Here is a 26397-nt window from a genome sequence, read left to right as displayed (position 1 = left end):
GCTGAGGCGAAAGGATCGCCTGATTCCAGCAGGTCGAGGCTGCAGTGGTCGTGAGTGTGTCACTGCACTTCGGCCTGGGCAGCAGAGTGACACTCCAATTCAAAAAAAAAGAAATTAAAACTGAAAAATGGCCGAGTTCAGTGGTTCAGCCTGTAATCCCAGCACTTTGGGAGGCAGGGGTGAGTGGATTGCCTGAGCCTTCAGGTTCAAGACTAGCTCGGTCAACTTGGTGAGGCCTCATCTCTACAATAAATCAAAAAATTAGCTGGGTGCAGTAGTGTGCACCTGTAGTTCCGGCTCCTTGGAAGGCTGAGGCGGAAGGATCGCCGGAGCCCAGCAGATCGATGCTGGGGTGGCCGTGCGTGTCTCACCGCACTCCAGCCTGAGCGACAAAGTAAGACTCTGACTCAAAAAAAAAAAAAAAAACTGAAAAAAATTTCAGCCCTTACTAATTTACCCAAAAGTTGCAGTAATAAACCCATCACATGGTAACACAAATAGCATTTTTAATGAAAAATATTTTTTAAAAAGCAATTTAGTGAGAAGAGTGCCATTGTTTTATGTTTTTGATCTCTTTAATGTCTTGCTTAACAAAAGAAAATAAGTTATCACCTGTGATCTGAATTCAGTCTGTCATAATAGCATGCATTGTGAGCCTCTGGAGAACTCACTGTATACTCATGAGAGAGTGAAAGTGAGAAATAAAAAGAATGCCTTAATAGAAAATAGTTCTGGCCTTGCAGGCCACATAGAAGGCTCTCAGGACCTCGAGGGACCTCTCAGAACCCCACTGTAAGTGCTCCGAAGTGTTCCACTTTCCAGATCGACTATCTTAGAGAGTTGTGAGTCCCACCAGTCATAGGCACAGAGAAATTAGCAGCAACAGCATGACAGATTTTTAAGAACATTTTACACCCAAAACATATACTTGATTAAAAGAAAAATCTGAGCTCTGTGAGGATGAGTCTGCTCAGTGGGCTAGACTGCTCCCTTGTTATCTTCCTGCCTTCTGTTGTTCACATCACCACTGCAGTTTAAATCTAGAGCAAATTCCACTCTATCCACTCCCCCCAAAAAAGTCTTTAATTGCCCTGTGAAGATTTGGGAATAGTTAGATGAGGTAGTACCAGATGAAAAAAGTAACCCCTGAAATACCTAAGAGAATGGGCAACAAGCTGGTGATACCTGCCGGTGATGATCCAGTGTGCAAAGAGGATGTTCCATGTTTACGTTTGTCAAGGCAGCTAGAATCTGGAAATTTCGGTTGCCGGTACTCTAAGTGGTTGGATTTCCAAATGACATCCGTCATCTTGGCACAAAAAGGAAAGAAAAAGTATACAGAACAGAAAGGGAGAAATAAAACTGTTTCTATTTACAGATGACATCATGATCTATATAGAAAATCCCAATCTAGGCCTGCCAAAGCAGGAGGATTGCTTGATGCCAGGAGTTCGAGACCAGCCTGGGCAGCATAGCAAGACCTCATCTCTACAAAAAAAATCCAAAAATTAACCAGTCATGATGATGCATGCCTGTAGTCCATCAAGCTACTCGGAAGACTGAGGCAGGATATCACTTGAGCCTAGGAGTTCCAGGTTACAGTGAGCTATGATCCTGCCACTGCACTGTAGTCTAGGCAACAGAGCAAATCTGTCTTGGAAAAAAAGAAAAAGGAACAAGCAAGCAAACAAAAATCCCCCTAGAACTACTTATCAAAGTTTCAGAATATAAGATTAACATACAAAAATCAATTACATTTCTATATAGTAGCAATGAACCCTTGGGAAAAAAATTTAAAATACAATACCAGCCCAGCTCGATCTCAGCCTGTAATCCTGCACTTTGGGAGGCCAAGGTGAGTGAATTGCCTGAGCCCGCGGGTTCGAGACCCGCCTGGGCAACTTGGCGAGACCTCATCTCTACAAAAAATTAGCCGGGCGTGGTAGCGCATGCCTGTAGTTCCAGCTACTTGGAAGACTGAGACGGAAGGATCGCCCGAGTCCAGCAGATCAAGACTGCGGTGGCTGGGAATGGTCACTGCGCTCCAGTCTGGGCGACAGAGTGAGACTTCAACTCAAAAAAAAAAAGATAATACCGTTAAAAATGAAATGTTTAGGAATAAATCTAACAAAACATATGCAAGACTTTTATGGTGCAAACTATAAAACATTGTTGGAAGAAATCCAAGAAGATGTCTGTAATCCCAGCACTTTGGGAGGCCAAGGCTAGAGGATTGCCTGAGCCCATGGGTTTGAGACCAACCTGGGTAGCATGGTGAGACCTCATCTCTACAATCAATTAAAAAATTAGCCAGGCATGGTCACGCACATCTATAGTTCCAGCTACTTGGAAGGCTGAGGCGGAAGGATCACCGGAGCCTACCCAGCAGGTGGAGGCTGTCGTGGCCGTGAGTGGTGCTGCTGCACTCCAGCCTGGGCGATGGAGTGAGACTCCAACCCCCCCCCCCCAAAGAAAGAAGATCTAACTTAGAGGAGAGGCATACCAGGGACATGGGTTGGAAAATGCAACACTGTGAAGATGCCAGTTCTCCCCCAAAAGACATATAGGCTTGATGCAGTGCCCATTAAAGTCCCTGAACATTATTTTGTAGGTGTAGAGAGTCTCACGTTTGTAGGGAAATGCAAAAGGACTAGAAGAGATTAAGCAGTTTGAAAGTGAATGAAGTGGGAGGAATCAGTATGCATGATTTCAAAGTAGTTAGCCTTGGGAACTGTGGCGAGGACAGAGAACCTGCACATAGACCCACACCCACAGAAGTATGGCCAAGTGATTTTTGTCCAAGGAGTAAAACAAACTGCAGTGAAAAAAGGGTAGTCTTTCAACAAATTGGACCTCCATACACCACAAAATGAATCTCAACCTACATTTCACACCTTAAAAAATTAGCTCAGGTCGGGCTCGGTGGCTCAGCCTGTAATCTCAGCACTTTGGGAGGCAGAGGGAAGTGGATTGCCTGAGCCCCCCACGGGTTCTAGACCAGCCCGGGCAACTTGGCGAGACCTCATCTCTACAAGAAATTTTTAAAAAAGTAGCCAGGTGTGGTAGCACGTGCCTATAGTTCCAGCTACTTGAAAGGCTGAGGCCGAAGGAACGCCAGAGCCCAGCAGGTCGATACTGGGGTGGCCGTGAGCATGCCACTCCAGCCTGGGTGATGGAGTGAGACTCCAACTCAAAAAAAAAAATTAGCTCAAAATGGAGCTGAGGTTTAAATATAAAATTCTAAAACTTTTAGGAAAAAAACCTTTGGGACTTAAGACTGGGTGAATAGTTCTTAGACCTGACACCAACAGCACAATTCATAGAAGGAAAAATTGATAAATTATCACAATCTAAAATTTTTAACAAGCATGCACATACACAGGGAGTTCGGTTAGAAAACGGGCAAAGGACATGAAGAGACACTTCCCAATGAGGATGCAGGTGACGTCACGTGAACAAATGAAAAGACATTTGGCATCACCAGTCCTTAGGAAGAAACAAATCAAGACTGCACTGAGATACTTCTACACTCCTGTTGGATCAATGGAAAATAACAACAAATACTAGTAAGGATGCAAAGGAACTGAATCTCTCATACGTTGCTGGTGGAAGTGTAAAATGGTGCTGCTATCTAGAAAATAGTTTGGTGGTTTCTTAAAAAAACCAAACATATACTTGCCCAAGATCCAGCCATTGCCCTCCTGGGCATTTATCCAGGGAAAATTTATGTTCATACAAAACCCTGTACATAGTTATCCAGAGCATCAGTTTTTGTAACAGCTGAGAAACAACCCATATGTCTGTCGATGTATGGATGGATATGTGAAATATCCTTTGTTTCTACACTGTGGGATGTTATTCAGCCATAAAAAGGAATGAAGTACTGATGCATGCTACAACATGGATAAACCCCAAAAACATCATGTGGAGGGAAGGAAATCCGTAACAAAAGACCACGTTTTACAGGATTCCACTTATAAGAGATATCCAGAATAGGCAAATTCATGAAGACAAAAGGTAAATTAGTGGTTGCCAAGGTCTGGAGGAAGTGAGAAGAGCTGCTTGGTGGCGACAGGGTTTGTCTGGGTGATAAAAAAAATTCTGAAATTGGATGATGGTGATGGTTGCACAACTCTGAACACATTAAGAACCAGTGCACTATACATGTTAAATGGATGGATCTTTTGGTATGTGAATTATTTCAATTTTAAAAATGGAACTTATACTTTTTATATTCGTATGGTCCAGTAAAGAACTTAAGATACTCATCACACCCCAAGCTGAAGGGAGTATTACTGTTTTAATGAACTATCAATAACCTCAGAGTCACTAGTCAAAACACTTAGTGTTTCTTTTTCATGTTAAATATGTTTTTATTGTGTTTTTCCACAATAAAATATATATAATATAAAATTTACCTTGTAATTATTTTATGTGTACAGTTTGGTAAGTATAATTTTAACATGTGCATATATCTTGATGTCTTTCCCCTTAAAAAGTACATCGGTTACTGTAAATAAAAACATAGATTCATCAATAAACACCTTTTGAAAATTCAAAAAAAGCCGGGTGTGGTAGCTCACGCTTGGAATCCCAACACTTTGGCAGGCCAGAGTGAGTGGATTGCCTGAGCCTGCGGGTTCGAGACCAGCCCGGGCAACTTGGCGAGACCACATCTCTACAATAAAGTTTTGAAAATCAGCCAGGCATGCTGGCACCCGCCTATAGCTCCGGCTCCTGGGAAGGCTGAGGCGGAAGGGTCGCCAGAGCCCAGCAGGTGGAGGCTGCGGTGGCCCGGGCCGTGCCACGGCACCCCGGCCTGGGCGACAGAGCGAGACTCCGACTCAGAAAAAATGAAACCCATCAAGTCAAGAAAAGTAGCACTGGAAGCTCCTCCTGTCTCCTGGGACGTGCCTCGACCCCCCGGCCCTGCTGCCCGGAGCCGCCGCCTGCGCAGCCCGCGCAGCCCACCGGCCTGCCCTGAGCGCCCACGTGGCGCGAGGCTCGCGGCTGGCCCCAGTTCCGGCCAGGGCTGTGCCGCGCCCTTCCTTCTCCTCGGGTTGTGCGGCGGCCCCCGCCCCCCTTCCTCCTTGCTGCGCCCAAATGCGGCTGGTTTTGGGTGGCAGCTTACCGGGTCGGGTGGAGCCGGGCCGAGCTGGCTTGCCCTCAGCAGTGGCAGCTGACTCGACCCTCGCCCACACTCTCTGGAACCTGGGCTCCCCCCGGGGACCTGCTGCGAGAGCTGCTGACTGTGCAGATGCACGAGGCCCAGTGGAGAGAGGACGCAGCCGAGCATTCGTCAGGAACTGGCAAACCCCTGTCGTCACAGGGAAACGACCTGAATGTTTCTGCAGATTCATTTTACGCAATCTGTAAATTAAGGTATACCCCAGGAAGTTCATTCTGGCATAATGATGTTGCCAGATCATAAGCACAATGACTTAATCTGTGTGTTCCTTTTTCTCTATTTTAATTAAACATTTGTTTTATAAAGCTTTTTAAATAAAAACCTTTGTTAACTTTTGAAAAGGCAAACTTAAAGTAGCCACTCCCCTGTCAGACAGTTTGTTCGTTGCTTAAACAGATTTGAAAAGGGATCGATTTTTTAAAAGAATGTGTTTCCTCTGTCACAAAATAAAACCATATGCAAAAATGAGTGGTAAGGAATGAACTGCAGTGGGAAGAACAACATGCTTTACCCATGCCAAAAGTTAGTGTCTGCACCAAGTCTGTCCCCAGCAGAGGCAAGAGGCATTTAAATGAATATGCGAGCAGCCCAGGACAAAGATGCTAGTTCACAGGCAGCAACAACATCTGAACCATACCTGGTTTTCTGTGTGGTTTTTTTTTTGAGTTGGAGTCTCACTCTGTCACCCAGGCTAGAGTGCAGTAGCATGCTCACTGCCACGCCAGTGTCGACCTGCTGGGCTCCAGCAATCCTTCCACCTCAGCTTTCCAAGTAGCTGGAACTACAGTTGTGTGCTACCATGCCAGGCTAATTTTTATTTATTTATTGTAAAGACAAGGTCTCGCCAAGTTGCCTGGGCTGGACTCAAACCCACGGGCTCAAGCAGTTCACTCACCTTGGGCTCCCAAAGTCCTGGGATGACAGGCTGAGCCACCAAGCCTGACTCATACCTAGTTTTAAAAAAAGACCAGTGAATTTGTCTTTGAGAATCTGCATGAAATATAAATGTATAATCTGTCCAAACTCCTCCCCCCACTGCCCCCCGACATACAGACACCCAGAGAGACAGGGTCTTGCTCTGTTGCTCAGGCTGGATACAGTGGTATGATCATAACTTACTCTAGCTTCAAACTCCTGGGCTCAAGTGACCCTTCTGCCTCTGCCTCCTAAAGTTTTGAGATTATAGGCATGAGCCACCCTGCCCTGTCCAAACTTTTAAAATTAGCCAGTAGCATCCTCTAAGTAAATAAAAGTTTTTTATTTATTTATAAATAGAACTCTTCTAAGACTGTGTGTCTAAAACACAGAATTATCTCAAAGAGAATCCCAAGGGAATACTAGTTCTTCAGGGTCTTATTAGTGATTACCCCCAAAAGGGTTTCGTGATTATGAAGAAATTTGGTTTAACAGAATGTTACAGGTATCTTTGATAGCACTCTCCTAGGCGGCTGCCAATGTGTGAGTGTGTCCTATCAAACCACAGATGTGCTACACACCACAAGACTGACTGACTGCAGAATGTTGTTTCCATGGGTTGGACTCTTCTGGATCCTTTTTGGGGAACTCCAAAAATTTAGGAAAATTTATCACTCTGTCACTATCTGGAAAGGGTTGTTTATTTTTCTGTTCTGCACAAGGAGGATAATCTTTTTACATTCATTTTTTTTATCATGCTCTTAATTTCACTCTGTCCTGGGATTAGAATGTTGTCTTCAACTGGGCAAATTTTTGAGCAAAAAGCGATACAGAAACTTATAGCTTTAGCAATGGCGATACTGATCATTAAAGCAACATCAGATGGCTAGCATGTGTCGGGCACTTCCTATAAACATAGACGCCCTAAAAGATGCCACACCTGCTTTGTTTCTTCACCCCTTGCCATGCTACCAGTGAGCAGATAGTGATCTCTCCTGGTTTTACAGAAGGGATGACACAGAGTTCAAGCCTTCCTCAAGCCCTCACGGTGTAAAAAGGCAGAACTAACACGACATGGGTCTTTCAACTCTGAGACCCATCTAGATCCCCCTCCCTGTTAACAAGTTGCCGAGAAGACGTCAGAGCCGGGTCTTGGAAGTGCAGCTGGATCTAAGGCAAGAACCGTGTAATTGGAATCATGCAGTGTGTGTCCTTGTGTGTCTCACTGTATTTCTTTATTTTAGATAAGTTTTCTTATTATATAAGTAGCATATATCCACTGGGGGGAAATATGCAAAATACACAATCCAAAGAAAGAGAGTTTCCGTCACTTCCAAGCTATACTCTGGTAACCACTAGAAAGATTTTTATATCCTTCAGGCTTCTTCTTTGACTTATATGTAGATGCATGTATGGTTGTATACTAGAAAGAGTATAATTTGTTGCCAGCTTTTTACTTAGCAAGGTATCATAAGCATGTCTCCTGCCTGAAGTGTTTGCAGTATAACCATTTCAGTGACTGTATGCCCTTTCATTGTGCAGATTATCATAATTTAACGAACAGGCTCCTCTCCTTGTGCAGTTGGTTTCGCAGCTGTGTCTGCCGGTCTGTGCCCTCTGTCTTCCCCATCGGAATTACTGCGAATCTTGAAGTGTAGCTCTGCGGTGTTAGGGACGGTGTCTGTTAAGCTCTCTACCAGCTCCCCGACAGGTAGGGATGTTTGACAATACATGCCTTTGACAGCGTCTTCTTGTTCCAGGGCAGCGGGGCTTTTCAGTTTGATTGACACCATATGGCCCCCAGCGATGCCTGTGAAAGCACCGGGCCACAGCCAGCCCTGTGAAGAGGTATGTGCAGGATGAGCAAAGCTCCCCCGCTCACAGGCTGCTCCAGGCCAGGTGCCCAGCCAGGTGCCCACACCACCACCCACACCGTGCACGTCCCCTGGTGGCAATGAGAAGCCCCTGGGCCGGCAGTTCCTTTGTCTGTGGTGACTTGTGAATGTGTGTCTGCTCGGGATCCAGGTCCGCTCGGCTCGTCTGGAGCCTGAGCTCCAGCTACTGTCCCTGCAGTGCTACAGGACATTTTGTCAAGATTACTTTATGGTGAATGCTGGGCCCACAACCCTCACACACCATTGCAACCATTGGGGTCCCAGCCGCACACTGAAGCAGACACAGAGTGCTTTTCCCATCACCTGCCGGGGTAACTGCAGCTCATGAATCTTACAACCACCAGGCTATCCAAAAGCGTACGCTGTCCTGCTTCATCAAATTGGCGCTGGTCGTGGCTCACGCGTGGCGTAACGGATTGAAAAGTGTGCCCTCTTCTCCCTCCTGAGCCTTTTCCAGCAGGCTGGCCAGTGGCTGCTTTGGGCCAAAGCTGAAAACTGGGGCCACCTTGCTTTGTAGTGGCTGACTTCTCAGCAGACTGCTTAGTCTGTGACCCTAGATCATGTAAGAGGATGTGATTTCTAAATGGTATTTTCAGTATACGCTGAAAAGTCTCTTTCTAAAATGAAATATTGAACTGGTAATAAATTTAAAAGTACGAAAGCTTTTATACTTGGTCCCAGAAGTAAACAGCATAATCCATTCCCTGTATAGAATTCCAGAGAGAGTATGCATCTATAAGCAAATATGTATATAGTAGAGTAGATTTTAATAGTGTATTTGAGTCTTTTAACAGTACGCTCACAGTCTACCTTTGCCTTCATTTTAAACAGACAAAAACTCATCTGCCTCCTCCTGCCTTCTGTTACATCCTCACAACTCATTCAAATCTGGGACAAATTGATGTAATTGAAGGAGACCACATTTCTAAGCTTTACCAGCCTCCAGTTATCTGCTGCTTAAGAGATATCCTCCTGGTAATGTCTGTTTCTAACAAGTTCTTGAAGTACTTTTGCCGCGTCTCTGAGCATTGTGTAATGGCACCAATTTTTCTTGATGCCTTTCAGACTGATGATCTTGGTACTCGTTGCAGTTTCTATGCAAGGGTGATTTATCGAAGACCACAGGTAATGTGTGTGTGTGTGAGAGAGTGAGAGAGAGAGAGAGAGAGAGAGAGAGAGAGAGAGTTATAATGTCTAAGGTGTTACATGTTTATTGAAGGATAATCTCTCTTAGAAGTTATTGCCTATTCTGACACATAGGCAGGTGGAAGAAAGGAAAAAATAGCTGAAATCTCATTTATGGATTGGACGTGGGAATCTCAGAATTGAGCTCGGCCACTTCTGGGGACCCCGAGAGCCTTCGACAGCTGAAGAGTTGCCCGTGGCCCTGTGAGGCCTTGGCCAGCTCTCGGGAGCTGCCACCAAAAGGAGCTTGCTGTTCAGTTGGCTAGGAGTAGACGAGAGAAGGAGATGGCCTCCAGAGAACTGATAGTATGCCCTCTTTGGTGGAATGTCTTTTCGTGTCTTCTGCCCGTTTTTTTTTTCTTTTCTGAGTTGGAGTCTCCCTCTGTTGCCCAGGCTGGAGTGCAGTGTCATGCTCACGGCCACCCCAGCATCGACCTGCTAGGCTCTGGTGATCCTTCCACCTTAGCCCTCCAAGTAGCCAGAAACACAGATGCTCACTACCACACCCAGCTAATTTTTTGATATATGTAGAGACAAGGTTTCACCATGTTGCTCAGGCTGGTCTCAAACCTGTGGTCTCAGGCAATCCTCTTGCCTCGACCTCCCAAAGTGCTGGGGTTACAGGTTGAGCCACCACACCCGGCATTCTGCCCGTTTCTAACTAGATTGCTTCTTCGTTTACTGTGAGTTTTTATCCTTTGCTTTTTTTTTTTTTTTTTTTTTTTTGAGTTGGAGTCTCACTTTGTCACCCAGGCTGAAGTGCAGTGGCACGCTGTGGCCATTGCAGCCTCAACTACTGGATTCAAGTGATCCTTCTGCTTTAGCTTTCCAAGTAGCTGGAACTACAGGTGTGCACCACCATGCCCAACTAATTTTGTAATTTGTTGTAGAGATGAGGTCTCACCAAGTTGCAAAGGCTTGTCTCAAACCCATGGGCTCAGGCAATCCTCTTGCCTCCACCTCCCAAAGTGCTGGGATTACAGGTGTGAGCCACCACACCCAGCATTACTGTGAGTTTTTAAAGAGTTTTCTATTTTCTAAATACAAAGCCTTTGTCAGATATGGGATTTGCATATTTTCTCAGGATGTGTAAATTGTACTTTCATTTTTTTAATTTAATTTATTTGTTTTCCTTTCTTTTTTTTTTTGAAACGGGATCTCATTATGTTGCCCAGGCTGCTCTTGAACTCCTGGCCTCAAGCAATCCTCCTGCCTTGGCCTCCCAAATTGCTAGAATTACAAGCATGAACCAACATGTCTGCCTCATTTTCATTGTTTTAACAGGGTTTTTTGCAAAGCAGAAGTTTTTTATTTCAGTGCAGTCAGATTCACCAGATTTTCTTCTTATGGATCATGGTTTTGTTGCTAAGACTTTAAGTCTCTTTGGGTAGTCTCAGGTCCCAAAGTTATTCTCTTACGTTCATGTCTAGACGATTTATCATTTTACATTTTACATTCAAGTCCACGATGCATTTTGATTTTGATTTTTTTTGAACGTTTTGTAGAGATGGGGTCTCGCCATGTTACCGAGGCTGTTCTCAAACTCCTGGACTCGAGCGATCCTCTTGCCTCAGCCTCCCCATTCTTTCCAGCACCACTTGTTGATAGACTGTTAAGTTGCTTTTGTCCCTTTGTCAAAAATTAATGGAGCATGTCCAGGCATTGTGTCTCATGCCTGTAATCCCAGCACTTTGGGAGGGCAGAGGCTAGAGGATTGCCTGAACCCAGGGGTTTGAGACCAGCCTGGGCAACTTGGTGAGACCTCGTCTCTACAATAAGTCAAAAAATTACCTGGGCGTGGTGGCACATGCCTGTGGTTCTGGCTACTGGGAAGGCTGAGGCAAGATGACCTGAGTCCAGCAGGATGAGGCTGCGGTAGCCGTAAGTGTGCACTGCACTCCAGCCTGGGTAACAGTGAGACTCTGACTGAAGAAAAAAATCAATGGAGCATATTTGTGTGAAAGAAATCTATATTTTTTCTGATAAATTTTTATTGTATTGGTAATATTTTTTCCAATTACTAGCATTATAGGTTTCTATATCATCCATGCTTAAATGCTTTTTCAGGTTACATGAGACTGTAAAAGAATGTTTTAATGGGCTTTATTTTTTTACAGCAGTTGTAGGTCCACAGCAAAATTCAAAGGAAGGAACAGAGATTTTCCGTCTGCCTGCACCCTACACATACACAGCCCCCCATTATCAGCAGTCCCCACCTGAGTGGTGCGTTTGCAGCCACTGATGAGCCATCCTGACACTGACACTCCAGACTCACCAGAGTCCATAGTTTGCATAAAGGTTCACTCTTGGTGTAGAGCACCTTGCGGATTTGCACAAATGCGTTGTGATGTGTGTCCACCAATATAGTGTCACACAGAATAGTTTCACTGCCCTAAAAGTCCTCTGTGTTCCATTATTCACCGCTCCCTCCCCCAAGCCCCAGGAAACCACTAGTCTTTTTACTGTCTCCATAGTTTCACCTTTTCAGAGTATCATATATTTGTTTTTTTTTTTTTTGAGTTGGAGTCTCACTCTGTCGCCCAGACTGGAGTGCAGCGGCCGCTCCCAGCCACCGCAGCCTCGACCTGCTGGACTCCGGCAATCCTTCCGCCTCAGCCTTCCAAGTAGCTGGAATTACAGGCATGCACTACCACACCCGGCTGACTTTTTAATTTATTGTAGAGATGAGGTATCGCTGCCCAGGCGGGTCTCGAACCCGCGGGCTCAGGCAATCCACGCACCTCAGCCTCCCAAAGGCGCGGGATGACAGGCTGAGCCACTGAGCCCAGCTGAGTATCATATATTTGGAATCATATTGTATGTAGCCTTTCAGATTAGGTTTTTGGACTTAATGTTCGTTTAAGTTTCCGTGTCTTTCAGAGCTTGCTGGCTCATTTCCTTTTGCACACTGAATGGTATTCCATTATCTGGATATACCACATCTTATTTATCTATTACCTACTGAAGGATATCTTGGTTCCTTCCAAGTTTTGGTAATTGTGAATAAGAAGAGATCTATTTTTAATAAAATGTTAGCACTGACTTTGTAGTACTGCTTCAAATTAATTGGTTATCGGTATCTTTTTACAGATGATTTTTTTGTTACTGACTTTGTTCATAACCCCAGGAGCAGAGATAATTTGGTAGCTATTTTCAAAGGAAATTAGAACATTTTAATTCTCTGAAAGATTGAAAGAGAGACTGATGGCCAGATCCAGGGTATTTTTAAAAATCGTCTTTCAGAGCCGGGCTCGGTGGCTCAGCCTGTAATCCCGCACCTTTGGGAGGCTGAGGTGAGTGGATTGCCTGAGCCCACGGGTTCGAGACCTGCCTGGGCAGCGAGACCTGATCTCTACAATAAATCAAAAAATTAGCTGGGCGTAGTAGCGCGCGCCTGTATCCAGCTACTTGGAAGGCTGAGGCGGAAGGATCGCCGGAGTCCGGCAGGTCGAGGCTGCGGTGGCCGGGAGCGGCCACTGCACTCCAGTCTGGGCGACGGAGTGAGACTCCAACTCAAAACAAAAAACAAAAAACAACAAAATCATCTTTCAGGATTGTGAGAAAAACTCCCAACCTCAGACAATCATTTACAAATGTTTGCCCTTCCTGAGATATTCATCAATTTTTTTAAATTTTGGTTTTGCCAGTTTCTAAAAATATACTCTATAACTCCAGCATCCAGTACAGGCTCCTGCAGTGCATTTAGTTGTCCATCTCTTTCATCTTCTTTAAATGGAATACTTCTTAATCTTTACTTAGCTTTTATGACCTTGATTATTTTTCAAGGATACAGGCCAGTTACTTACTTAGTAAAATGTCCAACGCTTTAGGTTTGCCTGATGTTCTCTCATGAGTAGATTCATCTGTAGACTAAGGTGGCATTTTCTATTTTATCCACTTTAAAGCCAAGTAATAAGTGTTTTTTTCTGATTAATAGATAAGCTTATTGTAATAAGTGTTTTATCTGATTAATAGATAAGCTTATTTGAGATCGTGTAAATATTCTCTTTCTTGTAAAACTTTTACTCACTTTTTAAAACATCCACAATGATTCTTGCCTGAGTTAATTATATTTGGCCATGGTAGCCAAATGGTAAATTTCTAGTTCTAGTATTCCTTCTATTTTTATTAACTGGCATTCTGGTATAATTAGAAGTTTTTTATTCCCCTGACTTATTTATTTAGTCACTTATTTTTTTATATCAGTATGGACCAATTGATTCTTCTTTTTCTTTTTCTTTTTTTTTTGAGTTGGGGTCTCTGTCACCCAAGCTGGAGTACAGTGGCACAATTACAGCTCACCACAGCCTCAACCTCCTGGGTGCAAGAGATCCTCCCACCTCAACCTCCCAAGTGGCAGGACTACAGATCTATGCCACCATGCCTGGCTTTTTTTTTAAATTATTTTTTGTAGAGACAAGGTCTTGCTATCTTGTCCAGGCTATGGATTCATTTTTTATTCAACAGATTATAATCTGTTACTGGTGCCCATTTTGATGTTGAAATCTTCCCAGGTTTCAGCTGGCTCCTGTGTCCTTTGGAAAGACATATGCTCATCAATATTTGAGTCATTCCTTACTTTCTGACACAGTTAGATGTTTCAGACTTACCTTTTGCTTTCTATGTTTTAAACTCAGCCATCTTTTCAAGAAGCCCTAGTTGATTTTAATGGAGAATGGGGTTTTTTGTTGTTTTTTAATTTTTTTAGGAACGAGATCTCACTATGTTGACCTGACTGGAGTGCAGAGACTATTCACAGGCAGAATCATAGCTCACTGCAGCCTTGAACTACTTCCTGGGTGCAGGCAAATTTTCTGCCTCAGTTTCTCACATAGCTGGGACTACAGGTGCATACCACTATACCTGGCTGAAATGGTATTTAGATGCCAAGATCTGGGTTCTAGGTAGGCTCACCAGTGTTGGGTTGTCATTGCTTTAGGCCCTCTCAGTGGACAGAACAAGGAGATGTATGTGTATATGTTCACACACACACATGAATCCATCTTTACTTCTGTATTTCTGTCTATCTCTTGAAAATCGTGATTTCACACCAATACCTCCAACCCTAGACCCTCACCACAGATTCAACTCTAGGCTTTCCCCCTTGCACATGTATAACTCCCTTTTCCAACAGGGAGAAATGTGGCTTTATTTTCCTCTGTTACTCAAATGTCCTGTGTGTAATCAGCCTGCCAACCATGTAGGCTGCCTCCTCCACCCCAACCCCCAGCCCCAGACCATGCAAGTCACCTTCTCTTCCTAGTCCTATTGGCCAGCCATACAGAATCCTAAACCTGACCCTACTGACCATCCTTGGCCCCATTTGCATCTCCTGAATCCTAAGCCCTGACCAGGGGAAGGGGCAGAATACCAGTTTTTTGGATTTTTTTTGAGTTGGAGTCTCACTCTGTCGCCCAGGCTAGAGTGCAGTGGCATGCTCACGGCCACCCCAGTGTCGACCTGCTGGGCTCCGGCAATCCTTCCGCCTCAGTCTTCCAAGTAGCCAGAACTAGAGGCATGTACTACCATGCCAAGCTAATTTTTTTTACTTTATTGTAGAGACGAGGTCTCACCATGTTGCCCAGGCTGGCCTCAAACTCATGGGCTCAGGCAGTCCACTCGCCTCGGCCTCCCAAAGTGCTGGGATTACAGGCTTGAGCCATCACACCCAGCCCAGAATACCAGTTTAATGGAAATTGAAAGGCATTACAACTTTTGCAGATAAGAAGAAATATATAATAAAAGGAAAGAAGAAAGAACAAAAGAAAAAATTTGTTGGCCGGTCTCAGTGGCTCAGCCTGTGATCCCAGCACTTTGGGAGGCCGAGGCAAGTGGATTGTCTGAGCCCGCAGGTTTGAGAGCATCCCAGGCAACTTGACGAGACCTCGTCTCTACAATAAATCAAAAATTAGCCAGGCATGCTAGTAGGCACCGTAGTTCCGGCTACTTGGAAGGCTGAGGTAGAAGGACCGCTGGAGCCCGGCAATCGACGTTGGGGTGGCCAGGAGTGTGCCCCTGCAGTCCCGCCTGAGCCACGGAGTGACACTCCAACTCGGCAAAAAAAAAAAAAATTGTTGAAGATACAACAACTATGTGACACCTGCTTTATCCTAAGGCCCTGTACAAAGTCTGAGGGCTAGTAAATCTATTTCTAACTAACATGGTTTAGTTGTCCCCCCCAAGTCTCATGTGAAATGCAGTTCCAGTGTTGGAGGTGGGCCCTAGTGGGAGGCATCTCCCTCGTGAGTAGCTTGGTGCCGTCCTTGAAGTAAAGGTGGGTTCTCATTCTGTTAGTTCACACGAGAGCTGGTTATGTAAAAGGACCGGACACCCCTTTCTCTCTCTTGCTTCCTCCCTTGCCATGTGGCACACTGGCTCTCCTTCCCCTTCCATCAGGACTGTAGCTTCTTGAGGCCTCCCCAGAAGCAGATGCCAGCACTATGCTTCTTTTACAGTCTGCAGGACTGTGAACCAGATAAACCTCTCTTCTTTATAAACTACCCAGGCTCAGGCTTTCTTTATAGTATCACAAAACAGACTAATACACTAACCCTCAGGAAACGTACAGTTGTCTGAAGAGAATAATGTATATGTGCTAGGTGGAAAGCAAATGGTAATTAACATTCTAGTATATAAACACAGGATCAAGAGGAAAAGAAAAATGAATTCTACCTGAGTAGGTCAGAGGACAGAGGACTGCCAGGGAAGGGTGGGCTGGCAGTCCTTCTACCCAACAAAGAAGGCCTTTCACCAGGCCCAGTGTTAGAGCACAAGGGCACAGCCATGTTGATGGGGTCAGTGACCAAGTTGTGCAAAGTCTACTGTATGTTTTAAAGCACTTTTGTAATAATAAATTGTTCATGTTAGGAGTCCTCTAAGATTATTACTTTAAAAATAATTTTGGATATAAGAATAATTAATAGTCTTCACCATGTCTTCTAATTATAGCTGAAGAGTCTGCTTCTTCAGGAGCCAAGAGAGATCTGGCTACTGGTGACCGATGTCACCCTGCAAATGAAGGACACAAGTGACCCCAGGCTCCCCAAGACCCTGCTGGTCTACGTGGCCCCATCGTGCATGCTGGGTCCGGAAGTCCTGGAGGCTCTTGCCGAGGCTGTACCTCACAGCGTGTTCTTCAGGGATGCTCTTCAAGACCAGGGTGTGCTTGCTTTTCCTTGATGACTCTGATCCAGGGCAGCTGTCCGGCACCCACAGAATGGCTCCTGTGGTTTTGGGGATCTTCTTGTGGCTTGGGCATGGCCAGCACCTTCGTGAAGCCCATCACAAACTTGGCCTGTGGGTTGGGAGAGGCCATGTATCGGCCTCCAGCTTCTGCTGACCCCTGTTGCGGCCACTGGGCAGGGCCAGCCCCGCCGCGGGGCTGTCAGTCACCCCAGGGCTGTCTGTCCATGGCATCCTGTTCCGCTGCAGAGGCCACCTGAAGTCATAGCCCAGAAGAGCCTTTTAAAACAAATTGAGAGCCAGAACACTGTAAATGTGTACGCTTAGATCAGTTCGTTCTTTTTTCCAGGGATCAAGCTAAAAATCCTGTCTGCATGATGTTTTTATTTTATTGAGATAATGATTTGCCCTTTCTGAATGGAGTCTCATCTAGCATTCGTGTGCTTTCATAGCTCAGCCCCAGAGCTTCGGGGCAACTGTGCACAGGGTGCTGTATGCCTGTACCTTTGCCTGCACAGTGTGGGGGCTGGCAGAGCCGGCTGCTGTCGCTGGCAGGAACCTCCACTCTTTCTTTCAGTGTCTCAGTAATCTGAAGTGTCTCTGTTGGCAGGTCGGATTGTGTGTGTTGAACGGACTGTCCTCGTGCTTCAAAAACCCCTTTTGTGCGTGGCCTCTGGTGCGTGCTCCTGTGAGCTGACTGGCCCAGTGATGCTGGATGAACTGGACTCTCTCACACCTGTCAACTCCATCTGCAGCGTGCAAGGTGGGCAACCATTTCACTGGAACCAGTGCTTGTATTTCTCAGCTATCACACTTACGTTCATCTGCTCATTCATTGAGCTGGTATTTGTTGAGTGCCTGCTATGTTCCAGACGCTGGCTGTTTAAGGAACAAAATGAAAAGGAACTCTTGCATATAGAACTCAGAGTCTCTGGCTGGGTGCAGTGGCTCAAGCCTGTAATCCCAGCACTTTGGGAGGCCGAGGCAAGAGAATTGCCTGAGCTCAGCGGTTCGAGACCCACCTGGGCAACTTGGTGAGCCCCCATCTCTACAATTAATAAAAAAATAAGTGGGGCATGGTAGTGCACACCTGTAGTTCCAGCTCCTTGGAAGGCTGAGGCGGAAGGCTCGCCGGAGCCCAGCAGGTCGAGGCTGTGGTGGCCGGGAGCGGCCACTGCACTCCAGCCTGGGCGACAGAGTGAGACTCCGACTCAAAAAAAAAAAAAGAACTCAGTCTGTACGGAAAGGCATAAGTCGGAGAAGTGCACAAGCAGACACAGGCTGCTGAGCTCAGAGCAGTTCAACTGCTGAGCCTGGGCCTTCATCCCAAAGACAGGGTCTGAAGGGTGCTGGACTGCGCTGGCCGGGTGGGGCAAGAGGACAGCAGGACTCACAGGCACTGACAGGAGAGCACTGGTCAGCATAGGCATCCGGGAGGAGGTGGGCAAAGCAGTTGGGCAGGGGTGGCCCAAGCCAAGGCTGGCCCCCAGCCAGTGGTGCCAGGACTGTGCTCCTCCGTCGACAGAGACGGCCTGACCTGATTTCCTCCCTGTAGAGCAGAGTGGAGGGGCCAGCGGCTGCGGTGGCAGCAGTGGAGAAGCAGATCCAGGAGTGGACTTGGGAACCTGGCAGGTTGGGTGGCGTGCGCACTGACCCCAGGCTTCTGCATCAGACCCAGAGGGGGTAGTTGTGCTGTCGCCGAAACGGGACATGGCAGACGAGGCTAGCTTTGAGGGGACCATCCCATTTCTGTCTAGAGAGTTTCGATGTTACTGATACATCGAGATATCTCAGCAGCTGGCTCAATTTATGAGTCTAGAGCTGAAAACAGCATCGATGCTCTCTTTGTAAATGTCCTGAAGTTGCTTGGTAATAAAAGTGCTCCCTGTGTATCGGAACGAGCAGGAGAGAAAGAGAAAGGCGGCCGCCTGTCATGTGCTCACCAGCACCTTCCTGCTGCGCGTGTGGAGCGGCGGCCACGGCCTTGAGGAGCCTGTGTGTTGCCCAGCAGGTGGCTGCTGCCTGTGGCACCGTCCCTGGCTTCCCTCACTTAGCGCTCTAGCAGGATGCGTGTCCAGGTGGGGAGAGAGACCTATGCGAGGGTTCGGTCTTCGCGAAGTACCCCTTCACGCGAGCAAACGGTTCCTCCACTGACGGACGTCCAGGAGGCTCCTGTGTTTTTACAGTTATAAAGGAGGCCGTAATGGATATTCTTGGACATCAGTCTCTACTGATTTCCGTAAAGGAGGAGGTCAGGGGTTTAGGGTTCATGTACTTTCTTTTTTTTGTAAGTCAGGGTCTCTCACCCAGGCTGGGTGCAGTGGCATGACCGATCACACCTCGCTACAGCCTTGACCTCCGGGGCTCAGGTGATCCTCCCGCCTCAGCCTCCCACGTAGCTGGGACTACAGCTTGATTTTTTGTAGTGACCAGTCTCTCTCTGCTTCCCAGGCTAGTCTCAAACTCCTGGGCTCAAGGGCTCCTCCCACTTTGGCCTCCCAAAGTGCTGAGATTACAGGCATGAACTCCTGTGCCTGGCTGGGTTCATGTACCTTTAAGTCACAAGCCTTACAATTCACTCTTTTAATATAGTCTCAGAATTGTGCAACCAACACTGCAGTCTGACTTTAGAACAAAAAGAAACCCGTGTCCATTATCTGTCACTTTCCATTACCCCTCACCCTCTCACACTCTAGTCTTACGGAACCACTAATCTATTTTCTGTTTCTATGAATTTGCCTATTCTAGACATTTCATACTAAAGGAATCATATAATATGTGGTCTTTTATTACCTGGTGTCTTTCAGTTAGCATGTTTTCAAGGTCCAACCACAACATAACATGTCTCAGAATTTTATTCTTTTTATGGCAGGACACTATTTCATTGGGCAGATATGGCGCACTTTCTTTACCCTTTCACTGTTGTTGGACATTTGGGTTGTTTCCATTTTTTGGCTGTTGTAAGTAGAACTGCTATGGATGTTCATGGGCATATTTTTGTTTGATCACCTGTTTTCAAATTTTAGTCATCCAGAACTGGGATTGCTGGGTTATAATGGCAATCCTGTACTTAGCCTTTTTGAATGCCAAAGTATTTTTCCAAAGTGGCTGCACTGTGAGTTTGTGTATCTTTAATCATAAAAAATATTGCTTTCCAGATAGTGTATAAAAGTTCAGACTTCCAAAAGTAACATCTAAGATGACCTGTTTTCCCCACCACTAGTTCCTAACTCTCCTTATAATTTTTGATGACCAAAAATCCCTGTGATCAGTTGGACACAGTGACTCACACCTACAATCCCAGCACTTTGAGAGAATGAGGTGAGAGAATTGCCTGAGCCCAAGGGTTCAAGACCAGCCTGGGCAACTTGGCGAGACCTCATCTCTACAATAAATCAAGAAAAGTTAGCCAGGCATGTTGGCACCTGCCCGTGGTTCCAGCTACCTGGAAGGCTGAGGCGGAAGGATCACCTGAGCCCAGCAGGTCGAGGCTGCAGTGACCATGAGTGTGCCACTGCCCTCCAGCCTAGGCGACAGAGTGAGACTCCAACTCAAAAAAAAACCCCCAAAAACCCTGTGATCCCAGCACTGTTTTCCATTCTGCTCATGAGCTCGAGCTATTATTCTGTTCTATTGGGTCGGGGCCCTTTGGGCTTTCTCCTTTTGGGGCTGGTGCTGATGCATAACTGTGGTTGAGAATTGATGGGTCTTATGGGGCCTCTATTTCTTTTGTTTCTTTTCTTTTCTTTTGTTTGGTTTGGTTTTTTTTTTTTTTGAGTTGGAGTCTCACTCTGTCGCCCAGACTGGAGTGCAGTGGCTGTTCCCTGATGGGCTCCGGCGATCCTTCCGCCTCCGCCTTCCAAGCAGCTGGAACTACAGGCACGTGCTACTACGCCCGGCTCATTTTTGATTTATTGTAGAGATGAGGTCTCACCAAGTTGCCCAGGCGGGTCTCAAACCCGCGGGCTCAGGTAATCCACTCACCTCAGCCTCCCAAAGCGCAGGATTACAGGCGGAGCCACCGAGCCTGGCTTGATTCATATCTTTACCAGCGCTTGGTATTGGTGTTGGCCGTGTTTTGGATTTTTGCCATTCTAATAGGCATGTAGTAGAATCTCACTGTTGTTTTAATTTGCAATTTCCTAATAACACATGACAGTGAGCATCTTTTCAAATGATTATCCGTCGTCTTCTTCAGTGATGTGTCTGTTCAGATCATTTGCCCTTTTTTGTTTTTTTTAAACTTAGTGACCCCTAGTTTCTACACAAAATCAGAAGGCCGGAGGCTGAAGCAGACGGATCGCCTGAGCCCAGCAGGTCAAGACTGGTGGCTATGAGCATGCCACTGCACTCCAGCTTGGGCAACTGAGTGAGACTCCAACTTTAAAAAAAAAGTTATATTTTCTTAATGAATTTCCCCACTCCCCCCATTATTTTAGGCCCTTGTCTTTCTTTTTTTTTTTTTGTAAAGGAGACACTGGCCACACAGACTCTTCTCACGTAAGTTTTCTTTTATTTCTTGAGTCGGAGTCTCACTCTGTCACCCAGATTGGAGGGCAGTGGCACACTCATAGCCACCACAGCCTAGACCTGCTGGGCTCAGGTGATCCTTCCGCCTCAACCTTCCAGATAGCTGGAACCACAGGAATGTGCCACCACACGCAGCTTATTTTTTGATTTATTATAGAGACGAGGTCTCACCAAGTTGCCCAGGATGATTTTGAAAACCTGCACTCAGGTAATCCTCTTGCATCTGCCTCCCAAAGTGCTGGGATTACAGGCTTGAGCCACCACACCTGGTATCACATAGGTATTCCCTCTTCTATCTCCAGTGATTTTTCTCTGCTATTTCTGAAACTAAAAATAGCTTTCCCAGCTTGCTTTCTCTCTCTCTCTCTCTCTCTCTCTCTCTCTCTCTCTTTTTTTTTTTTTTGGAGTTGGAGTCGGAGTCTTCCTCCGTTACCTAGGCTGGGGGCGTCAGTAGCACACTCATAGCCACCGCAGCCTTGACCTGCTGGACTCCGGCGATCCTTCTGCCTCAGCCTTCCAAGTAGCTGGAACTACAGGCTTGTGCCACCATGCCCAGCTAATTTTTCTTGATTTATTTTAGAGATGATGTCTCGCCAAGTTGCCCAAGCTAGTCTCAGGCAATCCTCTCATCTTTGACTCCCACAGTGTTGGGCTTACAGGTGTGAGCCACTGCGTCTAGTTACCTTTGCTCATTTCAGTGGAGCTTTTTGTATGATTCCATTTTCTCTTTTCTTTCTTTAAATTATACTTAAACATTTTTTTAGTGACTGCCCCAGAGTTTGCAGTGAACACTTACAGCCAGTCACGTTCACATTCAAGCAGCCCTGTCCCATCTCACAGGCGTGCAGACACCTTATAACAAGAGTTTCCAGTTCCTTCCTTCCATCCCTCATGACATTGCTGTTGTTCGTTTCACTTACCGTGAGGTTTACTCTCTGAATACATCCCTGTTGTTATTGTTTAAAGAAACCATTTTGTTTCTGATCAATTTGGAATCAGAAATGCAGAAGACTTTGCTTTGGTTTCATTTCCTCCTTCTCTTGTGCTCCTCTTTTCTTTATGTAGATCCAGGTTTCTGACGTGTTATTTTCCCCATATCCCGCAATTTTGTGTAGCATTCCTGTGGGGCTTGTCAGTTTCCAGGCCTGCTCCAAAGCTGCCCTGCTGGCCTGTATGCCGTCCTACGATTTGTAAACAGACTATTATCACAAAACCCAGGCTGGGCATTGCCAGATCATCTGATAAGAAACAGGCAACTGGGCATTAGGAGAAGAAAAGCCCGCTGCAAAACAGCAAAGATGACCCAAGGCTCCCATGCAGGAACGTCCGCAGCAAGGCAGCTGCTCGGCAGTGACCCGCCCCCTCCACGGCCTTCTTGCCCTGCACGCCCGCCAGCCACGGGCCTGCCCAGCTCGAACTCTGCTGGACACACACGAGGCTGCAGTCCTCGTGGCTCTGTAATAGTAGCAATGTCCCCCCCAGCCCCTGCCGTGCCCTGGTCTGCCCTTCCCGGCAGTGTCCGTGCTGACTTCTGCCTCCACCTCTGCCATGGCCTGGCCTCTCGCAGCAACCCAGTCAGCTGACTGTCTGGGTCTCAGGCGGCTGGGTGGCAAGCATCTTCCCTGGGCAGGCTTGAAAGGACCCTGAACGTATCCAGCACAGAGCAGTACCTCACCGAATGCCTTGGAGAGGGGGTGCGGGGAGAGCGCTCCCTCCCTGCTCACTCGGCTTCCCCATTCCTGCACCCCTGTGGTTTGCAGGGACCTGTTTCTGCCTTATTTCCTGGAGTGAGGTCACCCTGGAGCGTTGATCTCTGCCTGCGCCACTCACCGCTTCCTTTCCACTGCGCGCGAGCAGCCAGGCCCTGGCCTCACTGGGGGGTGGACGAGCAGGCACGTACCACGCCTCACCCCTCCCTGGAAGGTCTGGCCAATCCCGTGGTCACGCCTGGTGTCAGCCTCTAAACAGAAGAAGAGAACTGGGCGCCTTGACTTCTTTCAGTCGGGAAATGAGGGGAAGAGGGTCACAGCAAAGAGTTTGAGTCCCAGAAGACGTTGGCACAGCAGGCCGTGGCGAGCTCGAATGTGCCCGGGATGCCTCTGGGGCTGAGGGGCTTGCTTTAGAGCTCTGCGAAAGAAACTTAAAATAGGTTTTGATAACTGCATGATATGCCTGTCCCAAACCTCACTGTAAGAGATTTCTGTACAGAACACAAGCCAAGTCAAAACTTGTGATAGCGAACTGCAGGCAGGCTGATGAGTGTGATGCCACAACCCTCAACCCTGATGAAGATTCTTTTCTTCTTGCTGATGCCCACATAAGTGAATGCTCTAGACAATAACAGTTAGTCATGCACGTCTCAGCCATCCCTCGAACTTTGTGTAGGGCTGCCAGAAAGGATTTCCAGTGGTTTGTGGACCCCAGATGAAATACATTTCCTCAACTCTTGCCTTATTCTCTAATTGAAGGAAATTGCTTCATCTCATATTAATGCAAATGTTGTTAACAACCATGGATGTCCTAGGGTAAAAGGAAGCTTTGGCTGGTAGCTGTCTATTTTTTATTAATTAATGCAGTGGTTAGTTATTTCCCAAGCACTGGTAGCAGGCGAGCTTGAGGAAGTGCGGGTCCCAGGCCCGGGGCGCAGCCAGGCCACAGCATGTTGGGGGTTTGGGGACCAGACCTTCCTTTCTCCCCTTGCGCCTCCTGATGCATCTGCCTGTGGCAAATCAGTCGACCCTCCTTTCTGGCTGCATTCTGAGCCTTTATTGACTTTCATCCCTGTGGCCCACTTTTGGCTAGATTTGCAAGGACAATGTCATCGCTAGGGCAGCTTTCTCAAAATCAGGAACTATTATTTTCATTTTTTAAAAAGCCATTCAAGCATGCAACTGCATGAGTGCACATTAACAAACAAAGCCTGCTAGTTCTCAAACTTGTTTTCTCTACATAAATTTTCGAATGCTTATTCTAGTGGAGAATGGTATTTGCTGTTCCAAGAGTAGGAGAGATTCTTCTGTTTTTCTGGAAACTCCACATCTTACTTTTTCTTCAGATGTCGAATCTCACTAGCGTTCAACAGGGATGGCCTGTGGTTTCCCAGTGTGTCCAGAGGACGTCACCGACAAGAAAGTCAGGGCCCATCCGTCCCTGGCAGGTCCCTGGCAAGCCCGTCTGCCGGCCTCACGGCGTGCTGCCCGCCCTGCCCGCACCCACCGGCCGCGGCCCTGGAGTGCAGGGTTGCCTGCAGACCCACCACGCTGCCTCCTCCAGAAAGCCGAAGCCTTCCCTGGCACGAAAGGTGGCCCCGAGGGCAACTCTGCTGTGCTTCTCGGGGCGGGGTGTTTCCATTTTTCAATGTCACATTCGTTGCATGGTATTTTTACTTGTGATCTGCTTACCTGGTTCCCCAGCCCGACTGTAGAGTCAGTCTATGAGAGCAGAGACTGTCACATTCGTCCTGTGGGTCTGGTGCCGCTCATAAGTATCGCAGGCATTTGTTGGTTGAATAAATAGATCACAAGTTTTCGAGTAAAAAAGAAATGTCTGTATCTTTAATGACAATAACAATATGGAAACTAGCGAAATCATGTAACAGGAGATATTAAGCCAACAAGAATTTTTTATTTCCTCGTGAAATAAATGGAAACTAAAATAAGCAGCTCCTTTATGCTTATAAAGGAGGCAAATTTGAAATGGGCACTCTGCATTATGGCAGGGCAAATCAGAAAGTCCTTCTGGGAAACAACTTTTAAAAGTATTTCTAACACTCACACTCTGTGACACAGTAATTCTACTTAGGAGTCTGTCTGCACATAGGCCTGTACAGAAAAGGCCGATGTGCAGAGCTGCTCACTGCCGCACCGCTGGCACGATGTGGATCCCTAACAGTGCGATGTGGGATGTGCTTGAGGGGACTGTGACACACACCTCGGGATGTCAGCAGGGCAGCCCCCCTCAGCTGCTCACACACTTGGAGAGCAGCGTCTCTGCACGACTTGGATGTGCACGCTCCAGATGGAGATGGGGAAAGTCAAGCAGAAATGAGACTTTGTAAGGTGATGGTATGAACACAGGTCTTAAAACTTACATTTTATTGTTGTAATTTTAGTTTATACAGTAAATGGAAATTACAAAATGCTCAGGAACATTTACGGAAACACTTAGGTAAATATCACCTGTGTGCGGAGGGGCAGAGGGTTCAGGAAGGGCAGAGGCGCCTCTAAGACTCTGGCTTTTGCTCCCTTGGCCTAGGCACTGTGGTCGGTGTGGACGAGGACACTGCTTTCTCCTGGCCTGTGTGTGACCAGTGTGACAACGGGAGATTGGAACAGCGGCCCGAAGACGGGTAAGGGGGCGGGGCTCCTGAAAGACCCAGGGCCCAGAGGGCGCAGTAGCAATCCACTGAGTCCTGACTTTGCTGCCCGGGCCTAGCGGCCTTGGGCACCTCTCCCCGGTACTTGGAGCCCATCAGCGTCTACTGCGCTGCAAGGGAAGAAGCCTTGGTGCCCCTGTTTTCCTCACGGGGATTTCTGCTGGTCCTGTCTTAAAACGTGAAAGAGCTGGCTTCTGCCTTCAGCTCCTTTATTACAGACAGACGAATAAGGAAAAACGGACTAACGTGAGTAAGTACGGCAGCTCAGTGACTGTGCAGGGTGGCCTTTGTGAGGGGGTAGACATTTTCCGAGACCAGTGAGCAGCTGCGGGACAGATGTCCCTTCCCTGCCGCACTGTGCCACCCCTCCCCCAGGGCCTGGGGTCGGGGCTGCCATCTGTGCATTTCGCCCCTGGAGTCAGTTCTCCATCCTCCCCAGGGATTGTGTCGTGTGCCAGGAAGGGTGGACGTGTTGCTTTTCTGCCTAAGAAGCAAAAAGCAAGCATCTTCTTGACACCTCCCGGGTGGGTGGCCCTGCATACACACAGGTCCTTGCTGCGTCGTGTGGAAGAGCCGCGTGGATGTGGGTCCAGGCTTGAGGGGCAGTACGTGTGGGAGCCCGGCGTTGGGGCCTGGAAGGGGCTCCCTCCCTGGCGGAGGCAGCCTGGCCTCCGGCCTTCCAGGCAGCCTTGGCTTCGCTCCGGGGAGGCCTGCCACCGCTTCTTTGCTCTGCTTGAATGCTGCTTCTCCACCTCAGTGGATGAAGATGTCCCCTCGGTGGCCTCCAGTCCCCGTGACCCAAGTGGACATCCAGCCCTCGGAACAGGCTGGGTCTGGGGTGGGCCTGGCCCATCTCAGGAACTTGGTCCTGAGAGTCAAGCACCCTTTTCTGTCTCAGCAGACATTCATTCACGGTTATAAAATGTCTGTCAGCTGGGTGTGGTGGCTTAGACCTGTCATCCCAGCACCTTGGGAGGCCGAGGCGAGAGGATTGCCTGAGCTCAGGGGTTCGAGACCAGCCCGGGCAACTTGGCGAGACCTCGCCTCTGCAGTAAATCAAAAAATAAACCGGGCGTGGTGGCACGCGCCTGTAGCTCCAGCCACCTGGAAGGCTGAGGCGGAAGGGC

The 26397-nt window shown here is 47.3% G+C and overlaps 1 protein-coding gene across 1 annotated transcript in view; it reads left to right on the top strand.

The window, feature by feature from the left end:
• Positions 1-25402, top strand: part of LOC103252667 (DNA repair-scaffolding protein-like) — a 74845-nt gene extending 49443 nt beyond the window's left edge. Inside the window, exons 5-10 of the mRNA XM_008051257.1 lie at positions 7864-7951; positions 8830-8973; positions 9064-9123; positions 16132-16342; positions 16976-17128; positions 25150-25402. Coding sequence (XP_008049448.1) covers positions 7864-7951; positions 8830-8973; positions 9064-9123; positions 16132-16342; positions 16976-17128; positions 25150-25247 — 754 coding nt within the window. The 3' untranslated portion in view covers positions 25248-25402. The remainder of the gene's footprint in view (positions 1-7863; positions 7952-8829; positions 8974-9063; positions 9124-16131; positions 16343-16975; positions 17129-25149) is intronic.
• The last annotated feature ends 995 nt before the right edge of the window (positions 25403-26397 follow it).

This window comes from Carlito syrichta, unplaced genomic scaffold, assembly GCF_000164805.1.
Source record: "Carlito syrichta isolate Samal-C Ts95f unplaced genomic scaffold, Tarsius_syrichta-2.0.1 Scaffold169240, whole genome shotgun sequence".
Lineage (NCBI taxonomy): Eukaryota > Metazoa > Chordata > Mammalia > Primates > Tarsiidae > Carlito > Carlito syrichta.
The sequence above is the reverse complement of the archived record's forward strand: the minus strand, read 5'-3'. Positions and strand labels throughout refer to the sequence as shown.